This window comes from Sander vitreus, chromosome 19 (assembly GCF_031162955.1).
Source record: "Sander vitreus isolate 19-12246 chromosome 19, sanVit1, whole genome shotgun sequence".
In the NCBI taxonomy this organism is placed as follows: Eukaryota; Metazoa; Chordata; class Actinopteri; order Perciformes; family Percidae; genus Sander; species Sander vitreus.
In genome coordinates, this window is record NC_135873.1 from 19,729,903 (window position 1) to 19,748,632 (window position 18,730).

The window sequence follows — 18,730 nt, forward strand, 5'->3', positions numbered from 1 at the left end:
CACTCATTCAATTAGTGTACTGAAATAATGAGGCCATGGGTGTGTTGTGTGGTTTAAAGAGACAAAGGTCAAACCTGTCTTTGTACTAGTAGGCCATACCATTTCTTCCAACTCATTACCAGTTTAAACAATGTCTCCACAATGCACACAGAAATCCCCTTCTCCTCTCCCTCCCATCCCACCCCCTGCCCCGCCTCTGTAGGTCGGTAATCCACTCGGCGGGGCAGACAACAAACCCTTTTAATCTGTGGTCGACCATATGGCTCACTGGCTGTGGGAGGGGTGGGGTAGACCCCTTGTATCGCTTAATGTTCCCACTGTGGGGGGAAATGGGATGATGTGTGTGTGTACAGTAGTTGTATGAAAGGGTTTAATTGCAGGGGAAAGGGAGGCGAGATGCTTTAGTTCAGGGTTGGGGTTGGGGGAGGAGCTAAATGCAAACAAAGAGTGTAACACATCCTGTTTGGATTTATCTCTTAATTTTAGTTAAGAGAACAAAACTAGACACCTTTATTTTAAAAGTTCCCTAGTGTGAATGCACTAGAGTTAAACTAGACACAATGCTAACATAAGACTACTAGCTAAAGCTAGTTTAAAGCTTAACTAGTGCACAAATCAGATATACGTAGGGGACAAAACGGAAGTGCAGCTGTTGTACAGTATCAGAGACTTGTAATGCAGCAGGGGGTGCAGCAGTTATCCAGGCAAACACAAATCTGGGATTTATTATTTAAAACATGTATCTACTGCCACATGTAGATATATGTATTAATCAGTATTCAACACATAAGTACGCTCATCAGGGTCAATCCATAAGGAACAGGCTATAGTATAACATGCTATGCTATGAATAAAAGTAAAAGAAAACATGAATTATAGAAGTTTGAGGCCAAGTTGCTATGGAAACAGATTTAGAAAAGGTTCATGCATGGGTTATGCTTTTGCTACAAAATAAGAGACCTGCAGAAAATGGCTTCTTCTGTGTCAAAGCCTATTGAGACTGAGATGTCATAAACCGGAGAGTGACAGAAGAGTGACATGTTGGATGTCTCTATTTTCCCAAACATACAGAGACCGGCGGAATTGAAAACTGACTTGAACAGAGTGGTTTCCACCGTGAATAGGAAAGATAACAGAGCTGGTAAAAAGCTACCTAAGAACCCATTTACACCTGGTATTAACATGCGTTCTGGATATGTTATCTAGATAATAGTCATTGCCAGACCTAGGAAGGAAATTGTATGCACCCCGCAAAAGTTAACGCCACAACCAATAATAAATGAAGTTAACTGTTCAAACAGTAACGTGAGCTATTTCAATTAGCTGATACATGGTTAAACCTCATTGGCTCTTACCAGTGTATCTCTGTGTGTACTTCGTCCACAGCAATCCCACCAATCAGTCCCAAAACATCCCAGTTAGAGAGGAAATGCTGTAAACATATTCTTTGAAAAACTTTACAATCATTCACCGAAAGAACCGAGCAGTTCTGCCTTAACCACATTTTCTTCAAAACTTGACATTTTCAGCAAGTAAAAGCGGACGGACCAGATGTCAGGCAATTATACTGGAAATGTACTTCTACTTATGATTCAGACTAACCAATCCCTAATATTCACATAACAGGAGTGGATGAAAACACGCATTATTGACTTTTTGCAGATTTTCTTTTGTTGTTTCCCGTAGTGAAGCAACACACAGAGAGCAAATGGTAAGGCATAAAGCCTGACAACACACGCTGGATGTCAGGCTCTATCCTGGAAATGTACTTCCATTAATCCAGAATATCTACTTGTCAACAAATATAGGTCAAGGGTCTTGAAAGAGTGCTAGAATGTGCTGCTGTACATGTGACAGACTGAGACTGGTGAAGGCATCCATTGGCTACTTTTTGGTAGCCTCAGCTGACACTGACCCACACTAACCCTACACACACTGTGCATACAGGTACACATCCTGTACATATGTTATACATAGATTAGCATGGTGACCCAGTGAATGAGATCGTTCACCCTCCACTTGACCCTGGTTCAAGCCCCGGGTCTGCTGAAGAGACTGTTAAATTGAGTCTGGCCTCTGACATCCAAGCAGAGCTAAGACTACTAATGCCTTTTACTACCATTTCCGTATACTTCATAATGCTTAACAATGTATCTCCAAGTATGATTGAACTTTTATCATATCTTATCGTAAAAACAGTGGCACAAAAATACCTATTGTTACCTAGAGACACCAAGAGAAGCAGAAAGCAGGAATGAATTGGATCAACAAAAGTCAGCAATTCTTTCTATATTGAGTTTATGATATTACATTTAATTCACAATCATCTACAAAATATCAATAACAAACTGGGCATACATTCAGACAAACCACATCTTAACAACTCATCGGGCCCTATCTTGCACCCGGCGCAGCACAAAGCCCAACGCAAGTGTCTTTGCTAGTTTAAGACCGACGCAGTTGTCAATTTCCCGTCAAGCACCCGCGTTGTTTAAATATCAAACGCACCTGCGCCCATCTGTGGCCCATGGGCGTGCTGGTCTTACAGGGAGGTGTGTTCAGGTGCATTCTGGGCGTGCTGGTCTTACAGGGAGGTGTGTTCAGGTGCATTCTGGGCGTGCTGGTCTTACAGGGAGGTGTGTTCAGGTGCATTCTGGGCGTGCTGGTCTTACAGGGAGGTGTGTTCAGGTGCATTCTGGGCGTGCTGGTCTTACAGGGAGGTGTGTTCAGGTGCATTCTGGGCGTGCTGGTCTTACAGGGAGGTGTGTTTAGGTGCATTCTGGGCATGCTGGTCTTACAGGGAGGTGTGTTTAGGTGCATTCTGAGCATGCTGGTCTTACAGGGAGGTGTGTTCAGGTGCATTCTGGGAGTATTGCTATCTTGAGGCAGTGGGAAGTGATGGCACCATTGACCAACAAAAACCTGGTCTAAAGTCAATAACGCAGCATTTCATTGTTATTTTAACAGAGCATTAGTAAAATGCTCCTAGGCTCGTGCACAGCGCGCGCACACTATGCTTGTTACACACACAGGGACGCACAGCAGCACACACACAGAAGATTCAAAATAAAAACATTGCGGTGCAAATCCTCCATCATAACAGCAATGCTCCAAGGTCCAAACGCGCCTGGCTTTTAAAGGGAATGGGAGATGATCTCTGATTGGTTGATTGCATGTTACGCCCAAAACACACCTCTGATTAATGAAGACACTAAGGACAACCCTTTGAACCATGCGCACAGACCCTTTTTTCCGCCGTCAAACTAGCAAAAGTGGATTTGGACACGCCCTAAACGCACCTGCGCTTAGATCGTTAAAATAGAGCCCTTTGACTTAAATTTCACACTCACCTCAAGGGGCAATCCACCCATTTTATATGAGTTTGAAAGACAATTATCAAATCTGGGTAAATCTAGGTCAGGTAGCAATAAAATACTTTCACGTTGCATTGTGGGAAGTGTGGAGCTTACTAGTGCCTTAAAGTCCGTATAGCTCGGCCCCTGGTGCTTCCATTCTTTATTTAATCTACAAACTTTGTATGTCTTGCAAGATAAGCTACTTTATGTTAGTGCAGTTCTAAGTTGCTGTTGCTTCAAAGTGCACCTTTCTGACAACAACTAAAAATGTCATGGGGAAAATGCTTCTAATTGTAGTAAGAAAATGACAACAAAGAAATTGTATTATTTGAAAGTAGTTCATTTGATGCAAACATTAAACCAAGTGTTAATTAAGTTGTCTTTTTGAAGTGTATTGCTACTAAATGTCTCCAGTCATTTCCGTCTGTCTTTAGGAGACTCTCTGTTACCCTGAAGGACAAACTGTGAGCAATCAGAAAACACACACACACACACACACACACACACACACACACACACACACACACACACACACACACATGCAATGTTGGTGCCTGGACTGGATCTAGCGGGGCAAACTAATCTCAATGAGCCTCTACCAGCTCTGTTTAATTGAATTGGTGTGACTATAACAATTTTAACAAGCCTTGCAACCTTAGCATAGCATCTCACACACACACACACACACACACACACACACACACACACACACACACACACACACACACACACACACACACACACACACACACACACTGTTGTGTAAAGGCATGATAAACCTGCCTAAAATAGCAGACAAACAACACCCACAGAGCTGAAAGAGGGATGAGAAGAAGAAGGACTCTGCTTGGAAAAGGAAAGACAGACAGAGAGAGGGGAGCCGAAAAGAGAATGAGCAGTATGCAGAAGGAGTAATAGGGAACGTGAAAGCTAAATCACACACACAGTGTCCAGCGATCCCCTTAAGTGGTACTCCCGGTACATGAACACACGTTGCCTGGTCAAAGTCTTGTGTTTTTCCCTTAACTTCTTCTGGGACACGAACTCTGCTCGCCCGCTTGACAGCGCTGTATTTTATGATCCACCCATCCACCCCGACCTCCTGGCTATGCGGATCTTCTCAATCTTATACAGCAGCAGTCAATATGGTGCATTCAGTAATACATATGTGGAATAAATACAAATTACAGTGCTTTCATAGCTACAGTATATGTAGGCCTACGAATGGTTCATGAGAACAGCCTGGGAAGAGCTATCTATGGCACTGTGCTGTAGCTAGAGATGGTTTTGATGCCAAATATAAGTGTCCTTGGGTAACTTGAAAGGCACTTATAAATAAAATGTATTACTATTATTATTATTAATACATCTCAAAGGCCAAATTCCCAAAAAATGAGTGTCCATTAAGACCTAAAGTAGCTAAATCTTGACTTCTGCGAAAAGAAGTTGAGGCAGATAGATCTCAGGCTAAGCTCCTTTGGGTGATCTTTCCCCTTGCATAACTAAGCCACACCATCATCTGCTATACTGCACTGCACTCCAAACGTTGGACCACATCACTGTAGCATAGTATCTGACAAGGCTGCTGGTCTTATGTGTTCTGTTTCCTATAGTACCATAGCAACCAGATTATAGATGCTCTAATCCAGGATTTTGCCAATCCCAGTTCAGAATCAACAGTGGTACATGCTCAGCATCCATGTACCGTCAGCGCTGTGTGTGTGTGTGTATGTGTGTGTGTGTGTGTGTGTGTGTGTGTGTGTGTGTGTGTGTGTGTGTGTGTGTGTGTGGGCGGCTTAAGTGATGATTTAAGGTGTGGGGCCTCATGGAGCCACAAATACGGCATTTCTTAATTTAGAATAACAGCAGTTGTGTGTTTGAAATAAAAAAAATTCCCAAAAAATCCAACTCCACAACAATGAGTTGTTTGTTGGGGACAAACACATGTTCTTAGGTTTTGGGTTTAACTCAGTGGAAGTTTCCAGTAAACTATTTATCAAACAAGGGAAAGGCTGCAGAAATGAATGAAATCATTTTTAGTTTCCAGAAAAGATTACTGTAGTCAAGCGATTAAAATACAGTGACACACTGTGAACGTAGACAGAGAGTGTAGACACATGGAGGCAGTGATTAACCTCTCCGCCACAAACATTTCCCCCTAAATTGCATCAGCTGAGCACCCAGCTGTGGCCTGAGATTAGATGTAAAAACAGAAAGGCGAGTGGCTTTGCCAGCAGCTAAATAATGTAATGCTCTGAAGGGATGTGGGAGGGTCAGAGCAGCATCCAAACCAACCCAGATGGAATGGCCTAGATGAAAAAAGAAAACATACTTTTTGACAACATTTTAAAGTGCCCATATTATGAAAAAAAATCACATTTTCTGGGATTTGGGGAGTTGTTTTGTGTCTCTGGTGCTTCCACACGCATACAAACTTGGAAAAAAAACATCCATGCTGTTCTGAGTGAGATACGGTTTCTGAATGTGTCCTGCCTTCAGTCTCTGGGTGAGCTGGTCAACATCGGCAGGGCCGTCTACGTCATTGGCCGAAACATTTGGTGTGTGCTAACCACTTTAGTTAATACCACATCAGCTAGCTGTTTCTCCAACTTTGGCCTGTACAAGGCAGGATTAGCCAGGAGACTTCTTCTAAATGAGGGCGCACTTCCAACTTTGCGTGGAATACCTGCAGACGAGGGACATGGAAGTAGTTCTATAGTGTTGTAGCAGTGTTTTGCCATTGAGAATGAGGTGGCTAACCACTAGCAGCGCTAGCTTCTAGCTAGTAGTCCTTACCTAGGTACTGCGCATGTGCGACTCCCAACAAAGATGGGATAGAAGTGTGATGTCTCACTCTGTAGCTAAAACAGAGAGCTCAACACACAGGGTGAAAAGAGGAGCTGCAGCTATGTGCAGTAAAACAAAAATATGGTGTTTTTTGAATATTAAACCATGTAAACCTATACTGGTACAACCTCAAAATACAATTATGACCCTGAAAATGAGCATAATATGGGCACTTTAATATATTATACTGTCCTACTGAGTGAGCTAGAGCAGGCTGTCATACCCTGATTTTCAGCTCAGCTATGTGACCAAAGTATATGTCTCTCAGAGTTATGTCACGTTAAGGCCTCAGTTTGTCGTATGCTGTGCTCAGTATTGTTCAGAGGTGGAAAGTAACAAATTACAATTATGTTACTGTAATAGAGTAGTTTTTTTGTGTACTTTCACTTTTTAAAATAGTTTTTAAAACCTGTAATTTTACTTTTACTTAAGTATGTTTTCTTTGAAGTATTGTACTTTGCTACATTTTAAATCACATCTGTTACTGAGTAAAAAAGAAAAGTAAATCAAAAAGGTCTCTAACATTGTTAGTATCTGTCAACAAACTAAAATCGAAAGCTGCTTTGTGCCCATCAAATTCGCAAAAGACTGATTTAATTAAAAATGTATAATAAGTATAAAAATGAAAGTTCATGAAAGTAATAGTACTTTTACTTAAGTAGAATATTTTTTTCTTTTCACCTGTGGTATTGTTAACGTGTCCATGGTGTTGGCCACATGTGAAGGCAAAAGTGATCCAAATAGTTTTTTAGAGTTTGAGAGAGAAGTTTACACCCCCACACATCTGGCCAATCACTGTGTGAAGTGGGTATGATTGTCTATCTAACTGTAAATCCAGGACCATCTGTATGTGCGTATGTGTGTGAGTGTGTGTGTGTGTGTGTGTGTGTGTGTGTGTGTGTGTGTGTGTGTGTGTGTGTGAGTGTGTGTGAGTGTGTGTGTGTGTGAGTGTGTGTGAGTGTGTGTCTGTTAAATATCACTGACCGAATTGGAAGTGTATGCCTAAGTCTGATTAATTACATTAATACAAAAAAGTACCATTTCCACATACACACACAAACACACAATCAGTCAACATTTCATGTGTGTGCTCCTCTTAGCCAGTGCTGCCCACATACTAAAAAGAGCTGGAAAGGTGTGTAGAGACAGAGTACCCACTTCTGAGTCACACATACTATGTGTATGTGCGCCTAGCATTTCATTTCTACAGGATATATTATTGTCCATTTATGTCCCTCTCCATGTTTTTCCTACAACTTTTACATAGAGCTGATATTGTGTACAAAACCCATTAAGAATCACTTTTATATTATATTTTGTATCCAGTCTGCAAACTGCATGTGAAGCCTAATAAAAGAGAAAAAGCTCTGAAAATGTTCCAGCTGAGGTCCATTTACTCAGAACTTTGTAAAAGGTTAAGACTGAAATGCACAGTGTCAAACACAAATGGCCATAAAAACAACCATGGCGAAAATGGCAAATGGATTATTACTGCTCTGGGACCCTACAGCGGATTAGTACTACACCGTCAATGTCCTGTTATATTTTAGAGATATGAGATAGAGACAGAAAGGAAACGAAAGAGCCAGAGAAAAGAGCGACTAGGCAGGTTATGTTATTGTTCAATTAATTTCAATTAGGCTCTGAAAGGAGAATCATAACAACTCCTCTGGGTGAGTCGGACAAGTAATTAAGTATGAAATGTGAGAGCCAAACACGTTTTTAAGATAAGTTTTCAGTTGAAAAAGCTGGTACTGTAGTCAAGGCAACTGACTCTGAGAAGTTACATGTGCCTGCAGTCAAACTGATGTAGAGATCCTCTCTCTTCACACACAAAAGTAAGAAACAGAATGTTCCACTGCAGATGCAATGGAACATTCTGTCACCACTACGTTTTTCTTTCATGTTTTACATACAGTACTAGATCTGCTAATCATTCATAGTCAGAATGTTTCTGCCTTTATTAGACAGGTTATAGAAGAGATACAGACAGGAAATGGTGAGAGAGACAGAGAGAGCAAGAGGTCAAGATGCAACCCAGTCTCGCTTTACCAGACCATCCACACGCTGCGGAGTGGAGGAAGGTCTGGCTAGTCGACACAGCATTCCTGGATGGGAGAAAAACATGCTCTGGTTTATTGGCATTTCCTTAAAACAATCACAATCGTCTTGGGCGGTGCTAAGCGCCGGACGGAGCCACGGTGCTTCTGCAAAATAGCCTCGGGAAGGAACTTGTTTTAGTGGAACGTGTACGTTCAAAAGTTGTTTAAGTCATGCAACAGAAAACTCAGATTGGACAGATAGTCTAGCTAGCTGTCTGAACTGTTCATCGCTGTCAGAGATCTGAGGAGCAGTTAACCATAGTCCTCAGAAATCCACTGGAATTTAGAACGCCAACACAACAAAAGAGGAAGGGGACGGACATCGGCGAAAAGGAATGCATCTGGCGGAATTTCCTGCGACACCGGAGCAATGCCCGAAATAGAACGTTGAGATTATAGACTAACCACAAACAAACAAATCACAATATGCATCACAACCACTATAGGCCTGTATTAGAGTCTAACTAACTCTTACTCTGTAATCCTCAGGGCAGATGGTAGGTAGGTACTGTAGGTTGGGTACCTTATTTTCAAAGAGGAACTACATAATCACTGTGGCAACAAGAGGCAATTATAGGATGATGACACACTTCATTTCCCAAGCTTGGCTTGAGTTGTTTTAAAGACATCATCATCATTAGGAATCCTGACTCAGAGCGAGTGGAATGGGATGACAAGCTGTGTTGACTCTGTGTTTTACCATGCCACTGAAATGTTAATGTCAGGACATGTTAAAACATAAAGTCAGCAAACTGGCTCGGTAATGAACGATATACAACATCTATGGAAAGTTTCCTAACCTTAGCTAACATTAGCCACCATAAGCTATTGGTCATACCCATAGAAATAGAATAAGAGTAGAATGGGTATGGAAATGTGTGCCACGATTATTTGACTAGTTCAAGAGAAAATGACGACGATGGGGCTGTAAATTGTGTCACACTCACCAGTTTTATCATTACCAACAGAAATGAAGCAATTAAATCCAGCAATCCTCAATTCCTCACTAGCAGCAAGGCAACAGACAGTGCACAAAAGACGCCTCTACATCGTTTTACTCCACTGCTCGTTGTCACAAAACCTCACCTCAGTGAGTCCGCGACTTGCCGCAAGTCGGTTTATACGCAAGATTATGTGAGAGTTAGCCCGCTACAACGGGTAGAATGCTAGTTACTATCACAGTTCTTTCCATTGGCAATGGTACATAAAAATGGCCACCCGTTGTTGGCTTCATCCTTCACCACATGTCTACTGCAGTATCAGCTGTCCTGAGGTTAGCGAATGTATTTTCCATCGATGGCGTACTCGATGTCGAACCCTGCTTTACTTGATTCTACCAGAACAGAAATGACTAAAATATTGGGAAAAATATTAGTCGTTAGGAATATTACCATGGCGAAAAACAGTGAGATTACAGTGTAGCACATATTATAAGTGTCTGAGGATACACTGTAACTTATATTTAAAATTGAAATGTCTGTTAAAGTAAAGTCATTTCTAAACTGAAATAATTATGACAGCTAATCTAGCTAGTCCTTAGCTGTAACCTAAAACACACACTTAGCTTAGGCTTGAGAAGTTAGCTCAGCTAACCAATGTAACTATGAGCTAGTTAACAAACCAGCAGGCTAATTTTAGAAAGCAGCTAAATCATCCCACTAGTTAGGGTGGATGGGGGGGGGGGATTGTTGGGTCTTTGTAAATTATAGAGTGTGGTCTAGACCTACTCTATCTGTAAAGTGCACTGAGATAACTTCTGTTATGATTTGACATTAAATACATAATAAATAGAATTGCATTGAATTGAATTGAAGTTAGTAATAGATGGTATAAAGTCATTAACTGACAAGAGCACAGCAAGTAACCAAGTGTGGTCTATAATGTTGAAATGATGGTCAAGTGGCTACAGTCAGCTGTTACTGTAGTAATACTTTAAATGATCAAATAATGGCCATGACAATAACTGAATGAGTTTTATCAGGTCAAAAATGATTCCATGTTTGGGGTGGACATGGCATCCTATGGAAGAGGATAAGGGCCACATGTGAAAAATGTTCTGAGAATAAAGTCATAATTCTGAGATTAAAGTCATAATTCAGAATTTAAACTCAGAACTCAATACATTACATTTAAAAAAAATTTTTTTACATGTGGCCCTAATCCTTTTACGTAGCATCAAAACATAACATTTATGCAATTTTCCTGTAATGGTTGGAGCCTGGTTTGGATTTGTTTTTGTGAAACAGTGGTATTTTGTGCATTCATGTCATTTTGTAATACTGTAAATTCTCAAATAATAGAGACTCCAACAATAGCTGAATGAGTGTCCTGCACAAATAAAGTCCAGCTGCTAATAAAGACTGGGAAAAAGAACATGAATGACTATATTATCATAAAGTTCTATAATACTAATATTTTGTCAACTAGTATTCTTGTATGTCTCGTAATGGGTCTTGCTTACTAGAAACCTAAGTGGACCACTCCTTTTGACTCACACACTCTAAGTCAGTATAGAAGTACTATAGTGATTTAGCATTAGAGTAGTTAAGGTATAATATACTATTATTAAAGTGTATGTCACTATGCCCCACAGTAGTAAATTCATTTAGAGCCCAGAGGTAAAGTTAAGAGGATGACTACATTGCACATTAACATACATTGCCTTTTTAGACTCATGTGCTACTTGAAATGTAGACCAAACACATTTACCATTGAACTCTCTAGACTTTTTAAAGGCTATTTCAACAGTTTACAATTGAATACACCTGCTGTGACATTACAAATTAGGGTGTGGCCAAAGGAGAAACATGCTTAATAAAAAAAAGTATCTGCACCGTGTGTCTCAGTGGTGAATTACTCATATTTAATGTGCCTGGAGACTAATGAAACTCTGCAACATCTGCTCCATCGTGTTGACTGCCAGTGGAGAACATTAAACTACAAGAGAGCTTCATCAGGATATATTGTGACGTGAGGCTGGCAGTGTGTGCCAAATAAATCCTCTGCCTCAGGACACTATTTTACATCAGGGGAAAGATGGATTCATGCACACAACTTAACTGGGATTTCAGAACCTAATTATGTGGGTGCTATTAAATCACTAATAAAAAAGACTAATGTTTAATGGCACTACTTTACACGTGATCTGGCCCTGTTTACACGAGCTCGCGGGTGAAGACGACAAAATATTTTGTCAGATGTGCCTTTCGTTTAGACGTGAAACCACCCTCCAGAGTGGAAATATTAAAAACGCTCCACCGTCGTGTTCCCGTCTAAAGGGTAAAAACGCACTGTACGAGTGTGTGTGTGTGTGTGTGTGTGTATGTGTGTGTGCATCCGTGTGCCGCGCGTGTGTGTGCTGTGTGTGTGTGTGTGTGTGCCGTGTGTGTGTGCCGTGTGTGTGTGCCGTGTGTGTGTGCCGTGTGTGTGTGCCGCGCGTGTGTGTGTGTGTGTGTGTGTGTGTGTGTGTGTGTGTGTGTGTGTGTGCATTGTTTGGAGCAATAACTCCACCTCCTCGTCTGTCCAGACAAAATTGTCAGCTTTTGTTGTTCGCTTTGCCATGTTTTGGTTTGGCGCTACTAGGGAGAGAAGTAGAAGGAAGGTTCTACGCCGGCGCGCGGCCTTGATGGTGTTGTGTGGCAGTGCATCCAAACACAACATAACATTTGTTGCAATTTGGGATTTTGCTTTGGGCATCCTAAACACCACAGCCAACCTTTACTGAAATCCAAAATGAACTGTAGTTTGTGTGAAACAGTGGTATTGTGTGCATTCATGTCATTTTGTAATACTGTAAATAACCAAATAATGACCAAGACCCAAATAATAGCATAGACAGTAAAAGAAATGGACCAACAGATCCCGTGTCTCTGGACGGAGACCAGTGAAGGACATTAGAAGCTCTTTCCCGGTGATGGCTGAGCGTTACTGAGCAGCCTCCAACTGAGCTTGAAGACGTAGATGTGACGTGAGCAACCTGTCTGAAAGTTGGAAGTCTTCTGGTAGCTGTGCCAAGAGAAATCTCAATCATTCCCAATCTAGCAGAGACGGAGAGCGTAGGTATATGTAAGGAGATAACATAGACACAGGCTCATTATTGATCACTAAAATGATAGTTAACATTAGTCATTACACTTAAACAGCTAATGGAAGTCCAAACTGCCTGAGAGCTTCTCCTGTACTATACGGTAATTCCTCTACTATGAGACAGGAAGTCTCGTGGTTATGACACAATCGTTAGCCTATTGTTATAAAAACGTCTGCTACGGAGCCATAACGTGAGCTACAAGGTAATGGAGCCTTTTATACGTTGTCGTGTTTCTTTAGAAATAAACAACGGACAAATAGAGTCTTTAAACGCTTCAGATGTAAAGTTATTCTCTGTCAAAGTGACGTCAAAATGAATGGGAGTCAATGGAATGCTAACGGAAGGTGAGTGCTTGTTAGCATCAAAATGGCGCCATAGGAGGTACGCGTTGTGGAGACAGGCTTACCCTCTTGAATAATAGCTGAATGAGTGGCCAGCACAGACAAAGGCCAGTCGCAAAGAAAGGCTGAGTTTCTCTTTTTTAACAGAAATACTGATCACATCTACTTTGCTTCTTCTTTGCTGAGTGTAAATGAAATGCATCAATGAAACTCAACACTTGGCCACATGTGTACATAAATGAGTATCAGGAACATGATTGTGCTCTTTGAGCTGCTTTAAGCCTTTTTAATGAGAAGAATCTGTTCAGGAAGTGTTCAGATTTATTGAGGGTGGCTGAACAGCGATACAACAACAGACATAAGAAATGAAAGTGACTGGAAATAATTAGTGAATGAAAATAGCATTTCTCTTAAAAAAAAGACTCAGAGAGCAGAGTGCTGACATGACTCTGTTGTACTGGTGGAATGAGTTAATGATAAGTTATACTGAATCTACCAGGACAGCAGATAATGCTGTAAACATGGAAGAAGTGTTGAGTTTCCATTAACATCAACAGTGATAATAATTGATAATAATAATGAATAACTATCTCTAATATAAGCCTGTTTAAAGTTAAGGCTTGGTTCTCTCTGCAAGTGAGGTAAGAACTTAAGGTAAATTATGTTGCAGACGTAAATAGCTAAAAAACTTAAAACTTACCAACATGCATTACCTTACTACGTAAGCCCTGAGAAGCAAGGTGGAAAAAATAATGCGGGCAATGTTGGCCAAACGTTTATCTGCCCAGGACAAGATGTTATCTTTATTCTTAATTCCCTTTGTATTGTGCACTTAGCCCTTTCTCTTTAGCTCATTCTGCACAGCTTTCTTAACTCTCAAAGTTTATTTTATTGTCTCGTACGCAGGTGAAAAACATTAACATAGTATAATATCAATAAACTTTGGCCAACATTGCCTGCAATCTTCGTTTCACCTTGCCTTTCAGGGCTCCCATACTGTACAACAGAAATAAAGACAAAAATCTTCTCGTATTGGAAATAGAGCATTTAAAGACTCGGGTCACCAGATGATCCCTTAGCATGTAACAGATGTTTGCTGCATTCAAACAAACATGTTTAAGATGAATTTTCCCTGCTTTGTTATATAATTGTTGATGCTAGCACAACTGTGCATCCATGATGACGTATTTGAGAGGAAATACAATAGTAAGTCCACATGCTGCAGCATTTCATAACAACATTAGCCATGCATTGTCCATGCCAAGCCCTCTGATACCCACTAAGTACCATTTACATGGGGTTAATGGATTCCAGCAGGACCTGACTACTGGTGATAAAACTGGAGTTTGATAGCAGTGTGAGTGTTTCTGTGATGTAAATGTCTGCCCTCCAGCCCTGCTGGACAATCCACCAAAATTAATCTATTAATCACTTTTAGTTGTGTGTGTGTGTGTGTGTGTGTGTGTGTGGACAGGCACAGGGAAAGCACACCAATAATCCCATGTGATAATCCCCCGTGCAGTGCAGTGCAGGGAAGGGACAGAGAAAACACTAACAACACAACAGCTCTTCATCCAAACACATTCAAAGGTCAGGAATGGGCTTTAGTTTTGAAAGATGTTATTTTGATGCCAAGTGATGTTTTGTATCACAGCCATTACCCATCACTTAGTCTGGATCAACGGAAGTACATTTCCAGGATAAAACCACTCAAAATCCCTTTGCTTCTGGAAACAACAACAAACTTAGCTAGAAAGCTACACGCCAAAAATACCAAGTTTCGGAGAAACTCTTTCTTTCGGGGAATGATTGTAAAGATTTACAAAGAATATTTTTAGGGCATTTTCTCTCTAACTGGGATGTTTTGGGACCAATTGGTGGGATTGTACACACAGCGATACACTGGCAAGAGCAAATTATGATGAAATGTATTATATATATATATATATATATATTCTTATGTCTGTGGTGTAGCCAGACCTTCTCCACAGCGCTGTGAAGTAGCGTCTGGCTATGTGAGATGCCAGCTTTTTCACTCAGATTGGATAATGTCCCCAAATATGCTTTTCTATTTTTTTCAATTTCACTTTCACACAATGGCAGCATGTGCTATATCAAGCTGACACTCCTTTACAAATATGTCTGTTGCTTTTCTTAACACCATGGCCACTGGTAATTTGACATTTTGATTGGTTGGAAGGTGTGCATTAACTTTTAGAAACCTGGACAGTTTAACCAGAGACTATGACGTACATATTTGTTTGCAGTTCTACATGAATGATGATGAGTATTTCTTAGCCGCAGCACCATCCATTATAATCATGGAATGTACAACTTGGCAGGTATTATGTCTGAATATCACTACTTGAAATTCAACAGGATTGGCTATTCACTCCATGCAAGTTATTCTGCCCCAACCAGATTTCCTTATGCCATCCTCCATTTCCATTTCATACTACAGTAGTATGCAGTGATCCAAGCTAAAAACCTCCTAATGGTCTCTTTTTGTTAGAATATGACAGGGATGCCGATTCCCTCCACACTTATTTTACTGGCATCAAAATAAATTTAGCAATTTACATAACTTTCCCAACAGTCCAATCAAAAATACCTGTGTGTATCCAGTGCCATGTGCTGTGCTAGCAAAAAAAAAAGGAAGTGTTATCCTGCACAGAATCACGAGTGCAAATACACTCCCTAAAACGGCTTGTTAGAGTAAAGCCTTCAGTGTGACATCACTCATCATAAATATACAGCATCTCTCAGCCGTACACCTCACCAATAAAACCACAGCAGTAGGATGTCGTGTTTGAATGAGAGGATGGGTCCATGAGCAAATAGGAAGAACTGCGCAGCCTAGCAATGCACCAGAGACTGATATGCGTAGGTGCATCTACAGGGACACGAGCAGAGGTATTTGTAGGAGTTTTACTATACTAAGGATAGGAAGGAAGTTTGTTATTATGAAGGTGCCCACCCAGTGAAGGTGGGAGTTGGAAGACAGCAACACTGATTGAGTGATTGATGACTTGTATACTGGTCATTATATAATATTGTGGCAGGCACGTAATCACAGAATGAGGAGTGGAATGAAGGATGGATAGAGGAAGATTCTTCAGCAGTGTACATGATGACGCGCGGACAAACACTGACAGCAGCAGGGATCAAGCAGGGTGCAATCACTACGGCCATGTTCTGCTGGAATCACAGCTTACTGGGATTTGTGATTCTTGTGGTTTTTGCGGGTGACAATAGACTGATGGCACTGATCACAGACCACAGTTCAATGATCTTCAGTGTGGTGTAATAGAGTGGTTTCATTCCATCTAAACAAGAGTGTTTCCATACTGTCCATTTACACTCTTTTTCCCTTCATGGTGCTGCTGAATTAACCTGACACGCCAGATGGTTTGTTACACAGACCCATCTGAGAAGCTGTCATTGGAAACAGTTTAGTAAGGTCAGGCACTTTAAAAAAAATACCTAACAGGTGATTGAATGAACCATCTGTCTATCACGTCCACCAGTGTTGTTTTGAATCAACATTCGCAGCCGTCGCGAACACCTAAACCACGCCTGTAGCTGCCAGTAGCTCCTCACCGGACACTGATTGGTTTGGTTCACTGCTGTTCGAACACAAACGCATTACTTGAAGCCTGACAACATGGATTTTTGTGTGATATGTGATCCTGCGAATCTCGCGTGATCTCTTGATATCGCAAAAATCCAGCTGCCTTGCATGATAATTACTGAATACCAGAAGATTATAATGAAGGTAGAAGTACAAATAGTAAATTAGGACATGGATAGTCTGATCATGATTTCTGTTCCGCAAACTCTTCCGCATTCCTTGATAATGAACTTTGAAAAAGTCTTCTCCATTTGGCAAAGGTGAAGTGACACTTTGATGATGATAAGGTGAAGGGATGACTGGAAGTGGGATGAAGTAACCAGTAAAACACTGACTGGTCACATAAAGCGGGGAAGGGATGAATAGGTGGGTGATTCCAGTGAGTCTGCCCGGTACCTTGCGCTTGCGTTCAGCCCGTTCCCGGGAACGCCTCCTCCTTTCTTTAGCTTTCTCCAGAGCCTTCAGGTCCGGAGGTGGATCCATCTCGGACCTGGCCTTCTTAATGTGAGCCGCGGCATGAGCCATGGCTGCCCTCTCACCGCTCCCACACAAAGAAAACTAGCTTTTAAATCACTTTCAGAAATCCTCACAGAATGCTTGTCTCATTGGCAAAGATGCCAGTCATCCAACGAAATAAGCCCCCACCTCACAAGGTGACTTTCTTTTTTATGCCAAAGCACAAATCACCACAAGAAGATGACAGTGGGAAAAGGATAGAGGTAGAGCTGATATCCTGGTCCTCTAACCCACCAGCTCTCTCCACCCATGCAGAGAGTGTGAGTGTCTGTAAAGCCTCCCTCCCTGCTGCCAGGGTAACTGCATCTGAGACAGGAATAGAGAGAGAGGAGGGGCGGGCCAGTACACGCCACCAAGAGGTACGATAGGAGGCCAATGGAAAGGCAGAGAAGCTAGAAAGAGACAGAGAGGCAAGGAGAGAGCTCCTCCCCTCCCTTTACCGCTCAGGCTGTAGAGGTAGCTGCAGATGCATTGGGAACCTGGGAAGTCTCTGATATAGATTCGCCAAATACATGACTTCCACACTCATCATGTACCAGAAGGCGAGGGAAGGGGTAGGGGTGTGTGGGGATTATAAAAAGCAGGGTGAGGGAGGAGCTGGAGGAATATATTTGTGGGAGGGGATACAAGCATCCGTGACTGTCTTTTGGAAAAACAGCAAGGGATGTACCACTCTTACTGGAGTCAAAGGGGGAAAACCTGGACTCCAATCAGTGTCTTCAGCCTTCCCTGTTAGCAAGTCTGAAGTGGTACAATCTGCGCCAGTAACTGGGAGATTTCACAGCTCCAGAGCAAACACACACGCACATAAATACACACAGAAAAACACATAAGTCATTTTTTCCTCAAGCACACTGTTTTTTAGCTTTAAGTCATGAAAATTCAAACTGAATGAAACTGTACATTTAAGGAAGAAGGGTTGAGGTATGGAATTTGTACCTGACTGCAGCAAAAACATGTTGTTTGAACCATTGCTATTTCCAAATATTACAGATTTCTGGTCATGTCTACATCCGCTATATTGTGTCTAGATTGTATGACACAGTAAGGGCACAGAACCCACTTCATGACCTAAAATCAAATGTACCACGACCTCCAACACTTCTACATAATATATCCTGTAATACAATGCAGAGACAGAAGCAATGAATATGACTGAGGGCTCTCTTCTGCAGCACTGACTTGAAAAATGTAGCTGCACTGCTGCTGTGCATCATCCCACACAACCCCTGTCCATGGTGCTGTATTACAATGCTGCCTGTGTATTCTAGGCACCACTGAAGGGCAGCAAAGGATACCTATCCAGTGTTACCCTGTATTTCTAGCGCTGCCAACATTCTTGGTAAAGGAGCACTATAGAGGAATGCAGTGGAAATGTATTCACTGGCATTATTAGCTCTCAGGCAGCTTTTGATAAAAACATACCCAGCCAACCACAATCTATATTCACACTACATGCCACCATCGGTATCCAGCACCGAATAGAGTCCTCATTTAACAAGAAGACATCAACTGCAATGTTTATCTTGTCCTTGGCCTCACCCTTTTTTGCTTTTTAATAACTTGGCGCCACCTCATGGCCTGGCCCAACATTACAATTCAGAAAAAGGTGGCTAGTGAGCGTATCTAACCCTAGCTGGGTACAAGTTCAGGACAATGAATGAGGAGAATTATTTCACATAGTGAGTATAGGAAGCTAAAAAAACAACAACTAATAAAGCAACATTTCTTCTTCAGACAAACACCCATTTGATTGATAAGCAAATATAGAAAATGACATCATTTGAAGATTTGCTTATGCCTGAAGAGGTAACTACACAGAATATTTCACAAGAAGAAGTAAATCTTTG

At 41.4% G+C, this 18,730-nt stretch overlaps 1 protein-coding gene across 1 annotated transcript in view; it reads right to left on the minus strand.

Annotated features, from left to right (window-relative positions):
* ank2b (ankyrin 2b, neuronal) overlaps positions 1–16,889 on the minus strand; it is a 127,570-nt gene extending 110,681 nt beyond the window's left edge. The window contains exon 1 of the mRNA XM_078276232.1: positions 16,761–16,889. Within this exon, the coding sequence (XP_078132358.1) occupies positions 16,761–16,889 (129 nt within the window). The remainder of the gene's footprint in view (positions 1–16,760) is intronic.
* Between the last annotated feature and the right edge of the window lie 1,841 nt (positions 16,890–18,730).